Source organism: Phyllobates terribilis, unplaced genomic scaffold (genome assembly GCF_046119375.1).
Source record: "Phyllobates terribilis strain yellow unplaced genomic scaffold, ASM4611937v1 Scaffold_12__6_contigs__length_324123572, whole genome shotgun sequence".
NCBI classification, from domain to species: domain Eukaryota; kingdom Metazoa; phylum Chordata; class Amphibia; order Anura; family Dendrobatidae; genus Phyllobates; species Phyllobates terribilis.
Window position 1 is genome coordinate 68,886,733 of NW_027362772.1, and position 20,027 is coordinate 68,906,759.

At 45.1% G+C, this 20,027-nt stretch overlaps 1 protein-coding gene across 1 annotated transcript in view; it reads left to right on the plus strand.

The window, feature by feature from the left end:
* LOC141173079 (cell adhesion molecule CEACAM1-like) overlaps positions 1-17,099 on the plus strand; it is a 145,162-nt gene extending 128,063 nt beyond the window's left edge. The window contains exon 7 of the mRNA XM_073657724.1: positions 16,789-17,099. Within this exon, the coding sequence (XP_073513825.1) occupies positions 16,789-16,803 (15 nt within the window). The 3' untranslated portion in view covers positions 16,804-17,099. The remainder of the gene's footprint in view (positions 1-16,788) is intronic.
* The last annotated feature ends 2,928 nt before the right edge of the window (positions 17,100-20,027 follow it).

Below are 20,027 nucleotides of genomic sequence, written 5' to 3' on the forward strand. Positions count from 1 at the left end.
GCATACAGTGAATGCAATGCCTACCAAAAATTTCGAGGCACTCCAATGCCCCTTGGAAGTGACATGGAGGTCAGAGGGCCTTAACTAAACCGTTTTTTCCATTTATAGCAACTGGGTCTCCTGTACACTGTTGACCTAAGCAGGGAATGGAAGGCTTTCCAAAAATTATTAGGCACTGCAATGCCCCTTGAAATAGACGTAGATTACAGCGTATTAAAAACCTCCTACCCATTATTGGGGAGTGGGTCTCCCTTAGTGTTCGCCTATGCATTGAAAAGCAAAAGTTGATAAAAATTAGGAGGAAATGCAGTGCCCGTTGCAAGAGTCGTGGAGGTTAGAGGTAATTAAAAACAACATGTCAATGCCCCTTGGAAGAGCTGTGGAGTTCAGAGTGGTTTAACAAGATGGTTTTAATGCCCCTTAGAAGAGACGTGGAGTTCAGAGTGGTTTAACAAGACAGTTTTAATGCCCCTTGGAAAAGATGTGGAGGTCACAGTAGCTTAACAAGATGGTTTTAATGCCCCTTGGAAGAGACGTGGAGTTCAGAGTGGTTTAACAAAACAGTTTTAATGCCCCTTGGAAGAGTGGTGGAGGTTACAGTGGAATAAAAAGACAATATCAATGCCCCGTGGAAGAGACATGGAGGTCACAGTAGCTTAACAAGTGTAAAGAGAGGAGAGAACAAGGCGCAATGGGTGACTCAGTATTGCAATTGTTAGAGGGGTGTGAGGATGGCTACTAACCTTATGAAGTTGTGCACCTCTGCACAACCCCAGTATAAAGCTCCACAAGCTCCGCTCTGTTGGTGGCTGTCATCTATTTCCAGCGGCGTTCACAGATCCTGATCTCTCGGTGGTGGATCACGTGGTCAGGTTAGTTGCATGTAACGCCGAGATGGACGCCCAGCTTCACCAACACCCCCGGCAGCGTTCCGGAGGGGTTAGGGCAGCGCAGCTTGGAAAACCAGGGTAGTGATTCTAATTAAATTCCTCCCACAGGTGAAAGAACAATAAGTTAAAGGCAGCTCTACCGCACCCCAACAGGGGGAAAGGGACAATAAATGGATATGAATAGCGGTACCAGAGCGCCAATAACAGGGCAAAAATATTAAAAGGACTGATTTATTAATATACACACAATGCGTTTCGGTGGACACAGCCACCTTCATCAGGTGTGACAAGCAGCAAACAATTGATCCTTATATACATTTGACTAGGTATACAATTACTTAAAAGGGGCGGGGCCAGATACAGAGTAATACCTCTATATTAACCCCTTGAGTTCATATATGCTCTATTGAGCATATGGCTGTGTCCACCGAAACGCGTTGTGTGTATATTAATAAATCAGTCCTTTTAATATTTTTGCCCTGTTATTGGCGCTCTGGTACCGCTATTCATATCCATTTACAGTAGCTTAACAAGACGGTTTTAATGCCCTTTGGAAGAGTGGTGGAGGTCGCAGTGGAATAAAAAGACAATATCAATGCCCCTTGGAAGAGTGGTGGAGGTTACAGTGGAATAAAAAGACAATATCAACGTCCTGTGGAAGAGACATGGAGGTCACAGCAGCTTAACAAGATGCTTTTAATGCCCCTTGGAAGAGTGGTGGAGGTCACAGTGGAATAAAAAGACAATATTAACGACCCTTGGAAGAGACGTGGACGTCACAGTAGCTTAACAAGACGATTTTAATGCCCCTTACAAGAGCCATGCAGTACAGCATATTAAATCATTATTCCCATTATTGGGGAGTGGGTCTCCCATAGTCTTTGCCTATGCCTCCCAAGCAAAAGCTGCCAAAAATTAGGAAGGGGGGACTTGCAATGTCCCTTACAAGAGCCATGCAGTACAGCATATTAAAAACATTATTCCCATTATTGGGGAGTAGGTCTCCCATAGTCTTTGCCTATGCCTTCCAAGCAAAAGCTGCCAAAAATTAGGACAGAGGAACTTGCAATGCTGGCAACATGGACCACGGTCACCCTGGTGGTATAGTGGTCGTGGAGGCTGAGGATAAGGAGAAGAAGATTAAACAACCGAAACGAGGAAGCGTATACCCATGTGTGGGTGTGAAGCGGTGCATGTGAATACACCTCCCGAAATAACACAGTGGATTTGACTTTATGTTACTCTGCTGTCATTTGGTGGTGATGAGAAGTCTGGCCCAATCCAGCCCTTGTTCATTTTGATAAGGGTCAGCTTGTCAGCATTGTCAGTTGACAGGCGAGTGCGCTTATCAGTTATAATTCCCCCAGCGGCACTAAAAACACGCTCCGATAACACGCTAGCGGCAGGGCAGGCCAGGACCTCCAAGGCGTACAGAGCGAGTTCATTCCAAGTGTCCAGCTTGGATACCCAATAATTAAAAGGCACAGAGGAATCACGGAGGACGCTGGTACGATCGGCAAGGTACTCCCTCACCATCTTTTGAAACTTTCCACTCCTTGTGAGAGTACCCCGTGCCTCAGGGCCTGTAAGCTGGGCGGGTGTCAGAAAACTGTCCCAGAACGTTGACAGTGTTCCCCTGCCTCTGCTGGATTGGAGTTGCATCTCTCTCGCCTGTACGCCTTGGTTGGGCAACGAACTGTGACCTCTGCCGCTAGCGTGTTCAGATGGGAATTTTTTTAAGAGTTCTGCCGCAAGGGCCTTCTGGTATTGCCCCATTTTTGTAGACCTCTCCACCTCAGGAATAAGAGAGTGAAAGTTCTCCTTGTAGCGGGGGTCTACAAGTGTCACCAACCAGTAATGACTGTCACCCAACATTTTGACAACGCGAGGGTCACGGTTAAGGCAGCGTAACATAAAGTCAGCCATGCGTGCCAGACTGGTAACGGGCAAGATTTCCATGTCCTCACCAAGATGACGACTGACCATGCTCTCCTCCTCCTCCTGCTCCTCTTCCTCCTCCCCCCTGTCCTCAGGCCACCCACGCTGAACCGACGGTATGACACTTGTAAAGGTACTACCGTCTACAACGCATGATAGCAGCTCCTGTTATTCCACCTTCTCCTCCTCCTCCTCCTCTCCCTCATTGTCCCCCAATGCATGTTGGGATGAGATGAGGCTGGGCTGTGTGTAATCGTCCGCTACGGCTTCTTGATCCATCTCATCATACTCTGGCTGCAATGCCTCCTCTTTAATTCTCTGCAGAGAGCATTGCAAAAGACAGACAAGTGGGATGCTGACACTAATGATGGCGTCATCGCCACTCACCATCTTGGTGGACTCCTCAAAGTTTGTCAGGATGGTACATATGTCAGACATCCAGGTCCACTCCTGAGGTCTTATGTGTGGAGTCTGACCTGAATATCGACGGCCTTGTTGCAGCTGGTACTCCACAACTGCTCTCTTCTGCTCACAAATCCTTTGCAACATGTGGAGGGTAGAGTTTCAACGTGTGGGGACATCACACACCAGTCGGTGTGCCGGAAGCTGCAAACGCTGCTGCAGCACAGCAAGGGCGGCGGTAGCTGTAGCCGACTTGCGAAAATGAGCTGACAGGCGGCGTACTTTCACGAGCAGATCTGGCAACTCGGGGTACGATTTAAGAAACCGCTGAACCACGAGGTTAAGCACATGAGCCAGGCATGGTACGTGTGTGATCTCACCTAGCATCAGAGCCACCACCAGGTTACGGCCATTGTCACACACGACCATGCCGGGATGTAGGTTCAGCGGTCTCAGCCACAGATCTGCCTGCTCTTTCACAGCTGTCCACAACTCACAAGCAGTGTGAGGTTTATCACCTAAGCTTATGAGTTTCAGCACAGCCTGTTGCCGCTTGGCGAAGGCAGTACTGCAATGCTTCCAGCTTGTAACTGATGTGGTGATATCTGAGATGGAAGCTGAACATGAGGAGGAGGAGGAGGAGGAGGATGCGCAGGAGCTGTACACTGTGGGGGCAACTCTGACTGACATAGGGACCGCAATCCTCGGTGTGGGGAGGATGTGTTCCGTCCCAAGGTCCGACTGGGTCCCGGCTTCCACTATGTTTACCCAGTGTGCCGTCAGAGAGATGTACCGTCCCTGGCCACAAGCACTTGTCCACGTGTCCGTTGTCAGGTGGACTCTCCCAGTAACTGCACGGCAGATACTTTGGGACACGTGCTATTGTAGTGCGGGGATGGCACACCGGGCAAAATAGTGTCGGCTGGGGACCGAGTACCGAGGGACAGCCACCGCCATAAGATTGCGGAAGGATTCCGTCTCCACCAGCCTAAAAGGCAGCATTTCCAATGCAAGCAGTCGTGAAATGTGCGAATTTTTGACTGTGGCCTGTGGGGCGTTAGCTGCAAATTTCTGCTTTTGTTCAAAGGTCTGGGATATGGACAATTGAACGCTGCGGTGGGACGTGGACGTGGACGTTGATGCTGTTTCTTGAGAAACTGCAATAACAAGTGAAGACTGAGAGGAGGGGGCATCTTTACATGCAGTATGGACAGGGGATTGCCTTGCACACACAACAGGGGGTTCTATTGCACGCACAACAGTGGAAGAAGCAGTGGTGACACCCGCTGACACTGGTCGTGGACCTTGGGTTTCGCCCCACAAAGTCGGGTGCTTTGCTGCCATGTGCCTGATCATGCTGGTGGTGGTCAGGCTGGTAGTTTTGTCACCCCTGCTGATGCTGGCATGGCAGGTGGAACATATGGCCTTTTTGGGGTTATCAGCAGAGTCTTTAAAAAAATTCCAGACTCTGGAAGACCTACCGCTTGTACTGGCAACGTCCCTCGTGTTGGTATTACGGGGAACGGTTGCCTGCCTTCTGTCTGCGGCCACCACACTGCTTCTTCCTGCCTGTTGGGGTACTCTGCCTCCCTCCCCCTGTGTGCTGCTGGCCTCACTCTGCATGTCCTCCTTCCACGTTGGGTCAGTTACTAGATCATCCACCACCTCCTCCTCTTCCACTTGCGCACCACGATCCTCCTCCTCACTTCCTGGCAATTGTGTCTCGTCATCGTCCACCTCTTGTGACAGATTGCCAACATCGACTTCCTGTGGCCGTGGCTGTTCAAATATTTGGGCATCGCAACATGGGATCTCCTCTTCCACCACTTCAAGCGTATCAGGCGAGGGGCCCAAATATGGGAATGGACCAGTGAACAGCTCTTCAGAGTGTCCAAGTGTGGGATCACTTGCTGTCTGACGACACTCGGCATGGTGGGAGGAAGGAGCATCAGGGTGAGGAGGAGTATGCGGTTGAGACTCATGGCTACTAAGAGTTGACCGTGTGGAAGACAGACCAGAGGTGGTGGTGCCCAGGTAACTGGAAGTATTGTCTGCTATCCAGTTAATAACCTGTTCACACTGATCAGTTCTCAATACTGGTGTTGTTCTGTGCTTCCCTAGTAATTCGGTCAAGAAGTGGGAGCGAGAAGATGTGGCTGTTGGTTGTGGCACATTTTCACCTTGGCCACAGCCCCGTCCTCTGCACGAACCATCACCAGAACGTCCACTTCCACTTCCCTTGCCACGCTCCTTGCCCATTGTAAATTAAGTAAAATAGCTTACACTTGCACTATCAATGGAAAAAGGGTAATAAAGAGTAGATTAGAACCGTGGAAGAGGAAAACCACAGTTATTGTTTACTGGGGTATACCACACTTTTTTGAATAGAGATATTTGCGGCTGAACAGTGAGCGACACACTCAAACTGTTTTTTTTAGATACAAATGGCCCAAAAGTGGATAATACAGAGGTTTGAACCGTGGAACTGCAAAACCACACTTGTATTTCTCGGGCCTACACCAGACTATTTTCAACAGATATATTTGTGTCTGAACAATCAGGAGACACTATTTATTTTTTACGGCAAAAAATGCCAAAAGCAGGATAATAGAGATTTTTTACTGTGGAACAGCAAAACCACAGTTATAATTTACTGGTGTATACCAGGCTTTTTAAAATATATATATATATATTTGTGGCTGAACAGTGAGCGACACACTCAAACTGTTTTTTTAGATACAAATGGCCCAAAAGTGGATAATACAGAGGTTTTACCGTGAAACTGCAAAACCACACTTGTATTTCTCGGGCCTACACCAGACTATTTTCAACAGATATATTTGTGTCTGAAAAATCAGGGAGACACTATTATTTTTTTTTTTACAGCAAAAAATGCAAAAAGCAGGATAATAGAGATTTTTTACCGTGGAACAGCAAAAGCACACTTCTGTCTCTCTGACCTACACCAGACTATTTTCAACAAATATATTTGTGTTTGAAAAATCAGGGAGACACTATTATTATTTTTATACAGCAAAAAATGCCAAAAACAGGATAATAGAGATGTTTTACCGTGGAACATCAAAACCACAGTAATAATTTACTGGTGTATACCAGACTTTTTTAAATATATATATTTGCGGCTGAACAGTGAGCGACACACTCAAACTGTTTTTTTTAGATACAAATGGCCCATAAAACTGCAAAACCACACATCTATTTCTCTGGCCTACACCAGACTATTTTCAACAGATATATTTGTGTCTGAAGAATCAGAGGCACACTTTTTTTTTTTGAGGGGGGGGACACCAAAAGGTTAATAAGATGGGTATTTGTACATTGTGAAGGAGGAAAAAAAAAAGAGGATTTAGATAAAAAAAAGCATTTTTCCTGGCCCCCGGGACCTGGAGCTAAGTCCAGCACACAGGACTGTAATGCAGCGTTTGCTGGTATAACCACTGCGTCTCCTATACAGCCTGCCTGCCTGCCTGATATACCTGGGATGGATATTAGTCCTGAGAAGGACTGTTTGTTTGATCTAGCAGCCTTTACAGACCCTACACTAACTATTTTGCAGGATATATCTCTACCTAAATCAGCAGCGCTGTCCCTACACTGTCTGATCCGGAGCGACTGTGTCCAAGATGGCGGCGCCCGGTTTTAAATACTCGAGGTGACGCTGTGTGGCCAGCCAATCACTGTAATGCCCACAAACAACATGGCTGCGGCATTACAGTGACTGGCTGGCAATCCCTGCATGTTCATTGGCTCTGTAAAGAGCGCCAAACATGCAGGGCGGAGACCCGAGCTCCCGCCCGAGTAACCCAGAAATGCTCGGTGCTCGCCGAACATCCTGAGTAGCGTGATGCTCGGGCGAGTACCGAGCAGTGTTGAGCATGTTCGCTCAACACTAATGCAGATGTGTTATGTGCAGCATGAGACGGTGCATTATCATGCATGAAAATGATCTTGCTGCGGAATACACGGTTCTTCTTCTTGAACCCTGGCAGGAAGTGCTGTTTGAGAAACTCCACATACATTATGGAGTTCATCTTTACCCCTTCAGGGATCCTAAAGGGGCCAACAATCTCTCTCCCCATGATTCCAACCCAAAACATTACTCCACCTCCTCCTTGTTGGCGCTGTAGCCGTGTTTGCATGGGGTGTCCATCAACCAGCCATCCTCCACTCCATCCATCGGGACCATCGAGCGTTGCACGGCACTCATCGGTGAGAAAAACAGTTTTGAAGTCAGTCTTCATGTATTGTTTGGCCCACTGGAGCCATTTCTGCTTGTGTACAGTGGATAGAGGAGGTCAACAGGATGGCTTACGCACAGCTGCAAACCTCTGAAGGACCCTACATCTTGTTGTTCGGGGGACGTTGGAGGCACCAGCATCTTCAAAAACTTGTCTGCTGCTATGACAAAGCTTTTTTTGCCACTGCTCTTTTAACCTGACGTAATTGCCTGTAGAAAAGAGTCCTCAATTTTCCCTTATCAGCACGCACACGTGTGTACTGTGAATCAGCTACATACTTCTTGATAGTGTGATGATCAGGATGAAGTGTCTTGGCAATGTTGATTGTAGTCATGCCTTGACCTAAACACTCCACAATTTGTTGCTTCTCAGCAGCCGACACATCCTTTTTCTTTCCCATTTTGGCAGAAAATGTAGGCTGCTTAATAATGTGGGACAGCCTTCTTAAGTAGTCTTGCCTTTCATTGGACACACCTGCCAAACTAATTAGCACAGGTGTCCGCAATTGCTTACAGTGATATAAAGAGCCCTGACACACATCACCATCAATGAGTTTAACTGACAAACAAAAAAATTCTTACCTTATCACTTCTAAACACTTTTTGCATAATAATTTGGAACACAGTGTACATGTGCTTTTCCACAAAACACCAGTGGTTCACGTAGTGAATCTTACAGTTCTAACTTGCCAACCGTGGTCTGTATGCAGTTGTTCAATAAAGGGCCCAAAATTAAGATAACATAGACAGGAGAGGTCTCTATGAATACGAATTCCTAAGTATTTGATACCCTGTGAGGGCCAGGCAAAGGGAAAGTTGGACTGGATGGAATCCTGTATGGATTTGGGGAGGGAGACATCGAGGGCCTCAGACTTCGCTGCATTGATTTTAAAATTTGACCATGTAACAAAGTGATCTATTTCAGCCATAACAGCAGGGATGGATATATGTGATTGAGTGATATATACTAGTACATCATCAGCAAATGCAGAGCACTTGTAGTCGGTGCCTCCCACCTCAATCCACCTAATATTGGGGTTATGGCGAATTGATGAGAGCAGGTGCTCCGTCACTAGGATGTATAAGAGAGGGGACAGAGGACATCCCTGCCTTGTCCCATTGGTAATTATGGAAGGTGATGAAAATGTTCCATTTATCTTCAGCCTAGGTGACGTATTGCGATACAGGGCCGTGATTTTGCCTATGAAAGGGTCCCCTAGACCCCTACCCCAAGCTTTTTAAGAGAATAATATATGGCGTGCCAGGAGACTCTATGGAATGCTTTCTCAGCGTCCAACGAGGGTATCTAATTACAAATTTTTAACTGCATCTAGCCCAGGAAATACTTTGTGCCTAGTAGCAGTGTCTGCTAGTCAGCGGATTATCCCAGCTGTTAAGCAAGCTACACCACCTGTAGTTTGGACACTTAATTTTTTCAAAGGAAATGCTTCGGGCCCCCGGGACAGTCAGTGAAGAGCATCGGGGAGGCACCCCAAGGCACAGGGGCTGGGACTGGCGGTAGGACGCCTTGCAGTGGACCGCCAAGCTCGATCCTTATAAAAGCTTTTTAACTGCAGCAGCTTTAGTGGACGCTACTGGAGCTGGAATTACGCGGCTGCTGGCATGAGACTTGCCCTCCTATAGATCCTTGTAAAAGGATTTAAAGTGTACTCATTCAAATTAGAGAGACAATTTAAATTAAAAAGATTAGACCCGCCTACACCGCAGGGGGGCTCGCTCGACCCACCAGCGGACAGGCACCAGTATTGGGAGAGGGGGGCTGGCCATCAGGGTCCACCGCGGCTCTAGCACAAACCCGGCGACACCGAGGTCGCACGGGCTGGAACGGACTGGCCGTGTTGGCTTCGCACTTTTTTCGTTTTAGAAGGGCATGACATGCCTATATCTGTGTCTCACCCTCCTTTTACTCCTCCACCTCTTTTCTTTTCGCATGACTTTATGTACTTGTCACTTTTCCATGTGTTAGTTGTGTCTTCTGAGCAGTTTGTCAGCTTTTGGACACCTTTGAAGTGTTTTCTATGTGTTTCTATGTGTTTTTGTTTGCCTGCCATTGGATTTAACGGTGTTCGAAGGTGTTCGACGAACAGTTCGACGAACAGTTCGGCGAACATATGGGTGTTCGACGTACCGAACCAAACTCGAACACTACGGGGGTGGCTCAACACTTCTAGCGAGATCGTGGTCCGTGATGGCACTCGGACCAGGACCACCTGACCCCCAGGGACCGCACACTTCAGGAGATCGCAGCTCAGTACTCGACGGTGTAACGTTCTCTGTGTGGGTCGATGGTGGGTAGCACGAGCCCAGTATCGGGGTCCCTCACTGGCATACATCTGATGATTTAAATCTCACAGAACGTTCATTCCGAGCGTCACCTCCATCACTCTTCTAGGAGGGTGGTCCACCAGCGCTATGACCCAGCTCTTGACCAAACATTTTCAGTTGCATCCACACGATCCTCTTCACCATCAGTTGCCCATTGTTAGCTGCGTTAAGTCGTATCACTCGGCCGTCCTCGGGAACCACTAGTTGACTGAAGTGCCTTTCGTACACCTCTAAGGGCATTATGGTACATTCGGATCCTGTGTCAACCAAGCATCTCATCTTCCGCCCTTTAAACTCTGCTTCCAGCACTGGACTGCATGCGAACAAATCTTGTTCTTCCCGTCGAGGGCTTTGTGGGGGGTGGGCCGCTGCTGCTCGCTCTCTCATAGCAGTGGCTGGGGGTTTAACACCGGCGAAGGAGGCTCTGGGGCTGCAGACATTCCGCAGTATCGGGATATGTGTCCCCGACGCTCACACCTCCAGCAGGTGACTGCTCCTCGTGGACGGGAACTTGAATCATTCAAGGAGGACGACCTGGCAGACTGCATAACCACCATTCAAGAGGACACGGCGGGTGGCCCTTCCATTGTAGTACGGACCGGACCAGCTCTGAGTTTAGACACCTCCAGCTTTAGCTCCTTCAGTTCGGCACGCAGAGCCTGTACAACGTTTACCAGTCTTCCCCCTCCTGAAACTGGCGCCCAACCTCCCTCCAGCTGTGCACTGTCCACTGCCCCCTCGACGACCAGAGTAGACTCCTCCTCCCTTTCCACCGCGGCCCGATAAATCTGCCAGAAGTATAATTCCAGGGTAGCTCAGGTCATCTCCATCAGTTTGTCTCGAAGGAGTTTATTGGCTAACCCTGTTATGAATTGATCCCGGAGCAAGCGGTCTACCTCTCGGAATGCCCCCATGGCCCTTGGGTCTAGTCGCTGCACCTCATTCAACGTTTCCTGTAAGGTATTCAACTACTGCATCAAGGTCTCACATTCCCTTTGGGGCCTATTGAAAAACAAGGAACAAAGCTGGGCCACGCGAGCCCGGCCTCCCGAACTCCCCTCTTACAGCTCCAAGATTTTCTCTAACTTGCTCCTCTCTGACTCTGGGCGTACCATCACCATCCGCCTAGCGTCACCCTCTAGTGCATTTAATGCCAACTCTGCTCGTAACGCGGGGGCCTGATAACACATCCGCAGAACACTCCGGACCCTCTCAGCCCAATCCTGCAACGCCATGTTACGCCCGTTGTATTTCGGCATGTGCTGGAGTAAAGCTCCTATCGGCACATATCCTCCCAAAGTCGCCGCGGCTGCCAGGGGTTCCGCTACCAGCGGGGGGGCTGCTGGTGCCGATCCTGCCGACTGCACCAAAAATGTAATGACCGGAGGTCCGAGAGGGATCCAGTGAGTCACAAACTGAGACAGAGACAGATATGAACAACATTTTCTTTACTAATACAGGGATTAGACTAAAATTCAGTATTGCATGAATCAGTCTCAGGTTCTACCTGGGACACTGTCTCTACTAAATACACACAATCAGCAAAATCTGAAATCAATGTGCCAATCTCAAGGTTTCCAGTTTATGTGAATTATTCTAAAGATTTGGAACAATTTTACCTAAACACTGTGTAGATCTAGTGAGGGTGTTCTATAGGGACCCCTGAGATGGCACACTGAGTACAATCCTACCACTATTAACAATAGCAATGCATGAAACTATACCAATTGCTCTTATTCCCCTAAAATAGGGATATCTTAAAGTTACGGTACCGTTAACCTCAGATGTGGTCTATCACAGGCCTGTGAATCGCGGTGGCTGCAGCTAGTCCAGGGAAAACTTTGGCGCCAAATAAAAAGCAACGTTCACACAAACAGCAAAGGTTCCTTGTCTTGTCGGCCGATGCTGAGCCCACACGCCGGGGACTTCAGTCCTGTAGCCTCAGGTTAAGGTCTGGGAAGAACTCTTCACAAGGCTTGTCAGTATCCTCTCAATGTGAATATCATCGGACCCCTTCTCTCCTCTCGCAGTCACACACTGTTTTCCAGACCACCCACCACAGGCTCCATCACAGAGATGATATCCTCAGTCTCTTTCCCTCTCACTCAACACTTGGCTCCTTCAGCACAAAGTCTCTAGTCACTCAGCATGGACTTCCACAAACCTCCAAAGAGCCACACAGCTTTCCCCAGCTCAGGACTTGTTCTTAAGCAGGGACACAGCTTCACCAGGGCCAGGGGTTATCAACCCCCACAGGAAAGCTTGAAGAGAGAGAGTCTTGTTGCAGTTCAGTCCTCGCAGTTCTCCTCAGATGCCCCGTCCAGCGTCTCACACAGCAGACACCCTCAGAACACGCAGGGTCTCCTGATCTTCCCCTGCTCTGAGCTCAGCCAGGCAAAACTCACAGGGTCCTAATGCTCTCCTGCTGTTATCACAGTTCACACTGTTACATAATTCATGGAAGTGCGGTGCTTCTGGCTTTTATAACATGTTGATGGAGCCCCTGCACCACCGAACAACTACAGTGTCGCACCTCCAAACGCCCCCTCCTCTCAGCCTGAGGCCCGCAGCATCGTTCCACTCCTGTCTCCACCAACAGAGACCCTGGGACCCTGCTCCACCGCAGTTGGTAAGGTATATTCGAATTAAAGATGCACGCCCACCCCCCCCCCAGATTTGGGGGGGGGTGCATCTTATAATCCAAAAAATACAGTATATGTAGCACTCCTTTTGCAGTTATTTTTGACATGTGTATTATTACACATTATTGGATATTTTCATATAGTGTTATATTTAACACTATATTTTTTTATTCTCAATCTAAATATTTTTTTATCAATTACTATTTTATGCACTAAGCACTTATTTTCCCACATATCTACCTCTGTTAGTGGTGACACTGTGACATTGCATGAACATGTTTTAAATACTTTTATATGTTAATAATAAAGTTATGTCTTTGAAAATGTTATGATATGTTCTATCTTTCTTTATACAAGCCCTGGCAAAAATTATGGAATCACCGGGCTCAGAGGATGTTCATTCAGTTGTTTAATGTTGTTGAAAAAAAGCAGATCACAGACATGGCACAAAACTAAAATCATTTAAAATGGCAACTTTAGGGATTTAAGAAACACTAAAAGAAATCAAGATTAAAAATGTGGTACTCAGTAAGGGTAATTTTTTTCAGACCAAGCAGAGGGAAAAAATTATGGAATCACTGAATTCTGAGGAAAAAATTATGGAATCATGAAAAACAAATACACAAAAGAACACTCCAATACATCACTAGTATTTTGTTGCACCACCTCTGGCTTTAATACAAGCTTGCAGTCTCTGAGGCATGGACTTAATGAGTGACAAACAGTACTCTTCATCAATCTGGCTCCAACTTTCTCTGATTGCTGTTAGCAGATTAGCTTTGCACGTTGAAGCCTTGTCATGGGCCATTTTCTTCAACTTCCAACAAAGATTTTCAATTAGATTGAGATCCGGAATAGTTGCAGGCCATGACATTGACCTTATGTGTCTTCTTTCAAGGAATGTTTTCACAGTTTTTGCTCTATGGCCGGATGCATTATCATCTTGAAAAATGATGTCATCATCCCCAAACATCCTTTCATTTGATGGGATAAAAAAACTGTCCAAAATATCAATGTAAACTTGGGCATTTATTGAAGATGTAATGACAGCCATCTCCCCAGTGCCTTTACCTGACATGCAGCCCCATATCATCAATGACTGTGGAAATTTGCATGTTCTCTTCATTCAGTCATCTTTCTAAATCTCATTGGAACGGCACCAAACAAAAGTTCCAGCATCATCACCTTGCCCAATGCAGATTCACGATTCATCACTGAATATGACTTTCATCCAGTCATCCACATTCGACGATTGCTTTTCCTTAGCCCATTGTAACCTTGTTTTTTTCTATTTAGGTGTTAATGATGGCTTATGTTTAGCTTTTTCTGTATGTAAATCCCATTTCCTTTAGACGGTTTCTTACAGTTCGGTCACAGACATTGACTCCAGTTTCCTCCCATTCGTTCCTCATTTGTTTTGTTGTGCATTTCCTGTTTTGAAGACATATTGCTTTAAGTTTCCGGTCTTGACGCTTTTCTGTCTTCCTTGGTCTACCAGCATGTTTGTGCTATGATCTGCAACATGTACTAAGGAAAGATAGGGGAAAGCTGTCCCTACAGTAAGACTAAGCTGAATCCCTACGATGTAGAGGGCTGCCTGTTCCTAGTGAACAGACCCGCCTTAGTCCTCGGCTAGTCTGAACGAAGACCTATAGAATTAAGGGAGGGGTCCCTAAAAGAACTAAGGACTGGGACAAAAATGGGATACCTCCTAAACAGAAGTTTTTGCAGAACACAAAAAGACAAACTGATGAAAATGTACTAGAGGTCCCAGAGGACCAAGCGAACTTGACAGAGAAAGGCACCGAATCACCAGGCTAGAGAAACAGTCAAACACTGAAGTCCAGCACAGCCACAAGGGCAGAGCTGGAATATAAAGGCAGATGGTCACGTGACCGCAAAACACAAGATGGAAAAAACAAACAGGAGGGTTCTAACAGTTTGCCTTTAACAACCTTCCCATGTTGTTTGTATTTTGTCCAGATTTTAGACACAGCTGACTGTGAACAACCAACATATTTTGCAACATTGTGTGATGATTTACCTTCTTTTAAGAGTTTGATAATCCTCTCCTTTGCTTCAATTGACATCTCTCATGTTGGAGCCATGATTCATGTCAGTCCACTTGGCGCAACAGCTCTCCAAGGTGTGATCACTCATTTTTAGATGCTGACTAACGAGCAGATCTAATTTGATGCAGGTGTTAGTTTTGGAAATGAAAATTTACAGGGTGATTCCATAATTTTTTCCTCAGGATTGAGTGATTCCATAATTTTTTCCCTCTGCTTGGTCTGAAAAAAATTACCCTTACTGAGCACCACATTTTTAATCTTGATTTCATTTAGTGTTTCTTAAACCCCTAAAGTTGCCATTTGAAATTACTATAGTTTTGTGCCATGTCTGTGATCTGCTTTTTTTCAACAACTTTAAACAACAGAATGAACATCCTCCGAGGCCGGTGATTCCATAATTTTTGCCAGGTGTTGTAGGTGTAATAATTGTATATTTGACTACAACCAGTGTACTTGGCTTACCCTTGTCTCAGTGGCTTCAGCTAAATTCTGTAGGTTTTTTAAAAAGTTTAAAAACAGTTTTTTCAAACCCACTCCAGTCCTCCTCTGGTGCAGTCTTCTTCATGATTTTCACAAGTCACATCTTTTACAACATTTTGAAAAAAAATATGTCTTTTTGAGCAAAATGGTTAAGGGCAAGAAAAAAACCCTGCACACCAAATTTATGTATCGCTTGAGTCAGTTTGATTTGGCGCAATAGATGCCAGCAAATATCATAAGTCAAAAAAAGAAAAGTGACCTAAATAAAGCGCAAATAATGAATTGGGACAAGAATCTTTCTGCAAAGTTTTCAAAACAAAAACTGAATAAAACCTGTAATTTGTTCAGGAGTTTTGAGTTCTCGAAAAGGCTATGGAGAGTTTCTCTCAATTTCTGCTCCAAAACCTCTTAAAAAAAAAAACAGTGTGCATATACCATTAGCCTATGTGCTCATGGAGTTTTTAAGGAGGAGCAAAAACAAAGTGGAAACTCAAAGCTTTTGCACATTTTGAGATTTGGAGGTTTTGGAGATGCTCCGCTTAGTTTCTACTCCAAAAATCTTTTGACACTCCATAATTTTTCTCATTTTTCCTACACAATTTTTTACATCAGGCACATCTTGATCCAAGAAGATATTATATGCACCACTATCTATTTGCAGGCCTACTTCTTAATAGCAGCAGAAACATGTAATCCACTTTCAGCTACATGCTACGGATGCTTGCACAGTGTTTTCTTAATTGAATCTATTCTAAAAAAAAAACACCACAGAAAACACTTTGCTGTTAATATGCCCAATGTTTCAGCATTTTTTTTCCACTTCATGTTTTGAAAAACTCCTGGTTTAAAAATTAAAACGTGCATATCACTTCATTGAAGAGGATGCTGATGGAAAAAGCTCCAATCTAGACATTGTGCATTCAGAAGTATAAAGAAACTCTACAATAAAAAATAAAAACGAAAAAGTCAACAGTCTTTTTCTGAAGTGTCTTCATTGGTGGTTTTGTCATCATGTTTCGGCGTCTCGTTCGCGGGCATCTTTTTCTTTTTTTTCACTATTTGTGGTAGGTTTGTGGCACATTTTTTAGGTGTATTCCATACATAATCCACCTGAAAAAAGACTTGTGCTCATATCCTGAAAAACTCTTCCAAAAACTCTCCAAGGAAAGACAAGTTCCTTAACCAGTTTTCACTTGAAAAACTTGTCCCCCAAAAATTCAATCTACACACACCATAAAAGCAATGGCATGCATTGGTATCTGAGTACATTGTGAAGTTTCACTTTCTTGAAGAGGATGTCCACTACTTTATCATTGATGACCTATCCTTAGGATAGATTCTCAATATCTGCTTGATCGCCGATCAGCTGTTCTAAGTGGCCGCCAAATGGAACTACTTAATTGCGGAACTGCTTTGTCTTCTGAAAGTCGCCAAGGCCGGGTACTGCACATCCGCCTCCAATTGACTTGAATATGAAGTGGATATGCAGTACCCGGCCACAGCATTATCAGAAGACAGAGCAGCTCCGCAACTGAGTATTTGCTCTTACAACCAAGAACAGCCGATGGCGAGAGTGCCGGGTGTCGGACACTGACCGATCAGATATTGATGATCTGTCCTACGAATAGATCATCAATGATTAAGTAATAGACAACCTCTTTAAGTCTTCCCCAGCTCTCTACTTCTGTATTCAGCTCCCCAGTATACATTCCTATACAGTGATCTACACCACATGATAATTTTTTTTGTACTCCATGTAGGTACTTTCCAAATGAATTCACATTTCAGCAGACTTGCTCATCCTTAATACTGACATCTACGGAGTGATGACAAAGAAGACTCGGTCCCAGGGTCTAACTTATCTTCAGACTTAGCAGCTGACTAATGCAACAGCTAAAATGCAGCAATATTCACTTATTTTGTATATTCCTATAACCAATGCTTAAACCTTCAAGAAGGATGTTAATACTTCTCCATTTTTATAAGACTTAACTGTTCCATTTTGCTTCCGTTTTTGGTGTAAAATGTATTCATACATTTGCAAACTGCAGTAATAAATTAATGATAAAAATGTATAACTTTCTCTGCCACTTTTTTTAAGTCACTCTTTTGGAGTGTTAATAGTTTATTTTTTATCAATAGAGATGAGCGGTGTTCGACTAGAACTGTTCGCCAATCTCAAATTCGAGCTGTTTTGGGCGGTGTTCGAGTTGTTCGACGAACCCGAACGATTTGCAAAAAATTCGGCTGTTCGAGGTTATGTTCGATAACTGTTCGTGCACCAAAAGCGTGTCCTGCATGTCTGGCGCTATTTAGAGCACCAATCATGCAGGGATTGTCTGCCACTCACTGTAATGCCACAGCCATGGTGGTTGTGGCATTAGAGTGATTGCCCAAATCGATGGGAACTGTGCTCACAGTGAAACATGAAAAGCCGGCAATTCAGCAGCGGTACACCGGTACCCGACAATTTAGAACCGAAAGAATAGAGCATCACACATAGATTAGATAGATAGAAACATGTCAGTCACATATATAAGAAGTACAGTGACAGTGTTGATTACTGTACTTGTCATTTAGTGTAAAGGATTTATAAAAAAAAATATTAGTGTTTTCATGCACCGTCTCTTTAAAAAAGCCGGCCGGCAATTCAGCAGCGGTACCCGACAATTTAGAATAGAAGGAATAGAGAATCACACATAGATTAGATAGATAGAAACATGTCAGTCACATATATAAGAAGTACAGTGACAGTGTTGATTACTGTACTTGCCATTTAGTGTAAAGGATTTATTAAAAAAAATAATAGTGTTTTCATGCACCGTCTCTTTAAAAAAGCCGGCCGGCATTTCAGCATCTGTACCCGACAATTTAGAATGGAAGCAATAGAGCATCACACATAGATTAGATAGATAGAAACATGTCAGTCACATATATATGAAGTACAGTGACAGTGTTGCTTACTGTACTTGTCATTTAGTGTTAAAATAAAGGATTTATTTAAAAAAAAATTGGCGTGGGGTTCCCCATAATTTTAGTCTCTAGCGGAGGTTAAGCAGACGGCTGGGGCAGATGTTTGAAGCCTGGGAAGGGGTAATACCCACGGAGCTTCCCAGGCTACTAATATCAGCCCCCCGCTGAATGCCTAGCCTTTACTAGCTATTAAAATGGGGGACCCCCCAAAAAATTGACGTGGGGTCCCCCCTATTTTAATAGCTAGCAAAGGCTAGGCAGACAGCTGGGGGCTGATATTAATAGCCCAGGAAGGGTGCCATGAATATTGGCCCCCTCCCAGGCTAGAAACACCAGCCGTCAGCCGCCCCAGAAATGGCACATCCATAGGATGCGCCAATTCTGGCACTTAGCCTCGCTCTTCCCACTGCCCTGTAGCGGTGGCAGTGGGGTAATAGGGCTGGGGTTGATGTCAGCTTATAATGCCAGCTGACATCAAGCCCAGGTTAGTAATGGAGAGGCGTCTATAAGACACCCCCATTACTAACCCCATAGTCAAAGTTAAAAAAAAACACAAACACCCAGAATAAAGTCCTTTAATTGAAATAAAGACACAATTCTTTATTGTTCTAAATTAAACCATACTTACCATCACGCCCATTCCAGCTGAAACCAACGATCTCCTGCAATAAAAGAAAAATAATAAAGCAACATAATCCTTACCTTCCCATGGTTCCCACGACAGCTTCAGCTCTGCTACATCGAGATGACAGGCTGGACCACAGCAGAACGCTGCCATCCAGCCTGTCATCCCGCAGACACTGAGAAGCGCAGGCTTGCTTGCGCTGCTCAGCGTCTCTCTGTGACGGCATCCAGATGAGCATGCCTGCGCTTCTCAGTGTCTGCGGGATGACAGGCTGGATGGCAGCGTTCTGCTGCAGTCCAGCCTGTCATCTCGATGTAGCAGAGCTGGAGCTGTCCTGGGAACCATGGAAAGGTAAGGATGATGTTGCTTTATTATTTTATTTTTATTACAGGAGATCGTTGGCTTCAGCTGGAATGGGCGTGACGGTAAGTATGGTTTAATTTAGAACAATAAAGAATTGTGTGTTTATTTCAATTAAAGGACTTTATTCTGGGTGTTTGTGTTTTTTTTAACTTTGACTACGGGGTTAGTAATGGGGGTATCTTATAGACGCCTCTCCATTACTAACCTGGGCTTGATGTCAGCTGGCATTATAAGCTGACATCAACCCCAACCCTATTACCCCACTGCCACCGCTACAGTGACCCCACGTCATTTTTTTTCGGGGGTCCCCCATTTTAATAGCTAGTAAAGGCTAGGTATTCAGCTGGGGGCTGATATTAGTAGCCTGGGAAGCTCTGTGGGTATTACCCCCTTCCCAGGCTTCAAACATCTGCCCCAGCCATCTGCTTAACCTCCGCTAGAGCCTAAAATTATGGGGGATCCCACGCCAATTTTTATTTTAATAAATCCTTTATTTTAACACTAAATGACAAGTACAGTAACCAACACTGTTACAGTACTTCATATATATGTGACTGACATGTTTCTATCTATCTAATCTATGTGTGAAGCTCTATTCTGTCTGTTATAAATTGTCGGGTACCGCTGCTGAATTTCCGGCCGGCTTTTTTAAAGAGACAGTGCATGAAAACACTATTATTTTTTTAAATAAATCCTTTACACTAAATGACAAGTACAGTAAGCAACACTGTCACTGTACTTATTATATATGTGACTGACATGTTTCTATCTATCTAATCTATGTGTGAAGCTCTATTCTGTCTGTTATAAATTGTCGGGTACAGATGCTGAATTGCCGGCCGGCTTTTTTAAAGAGACAGTGCATGAAAACACTAATATTTTTTTTAATAAATCCTTTACACTAAATGACAAGTGCAGTAACCAACACTGTCACTGTGCTTCTTATATGTGTGACTGACATGTTTCTATCTATCTAATCTATGTGTGATGCTCTATTCCTTCTTGTCTAAATTGTCGGGTACCGGTGTATGCCGCTGC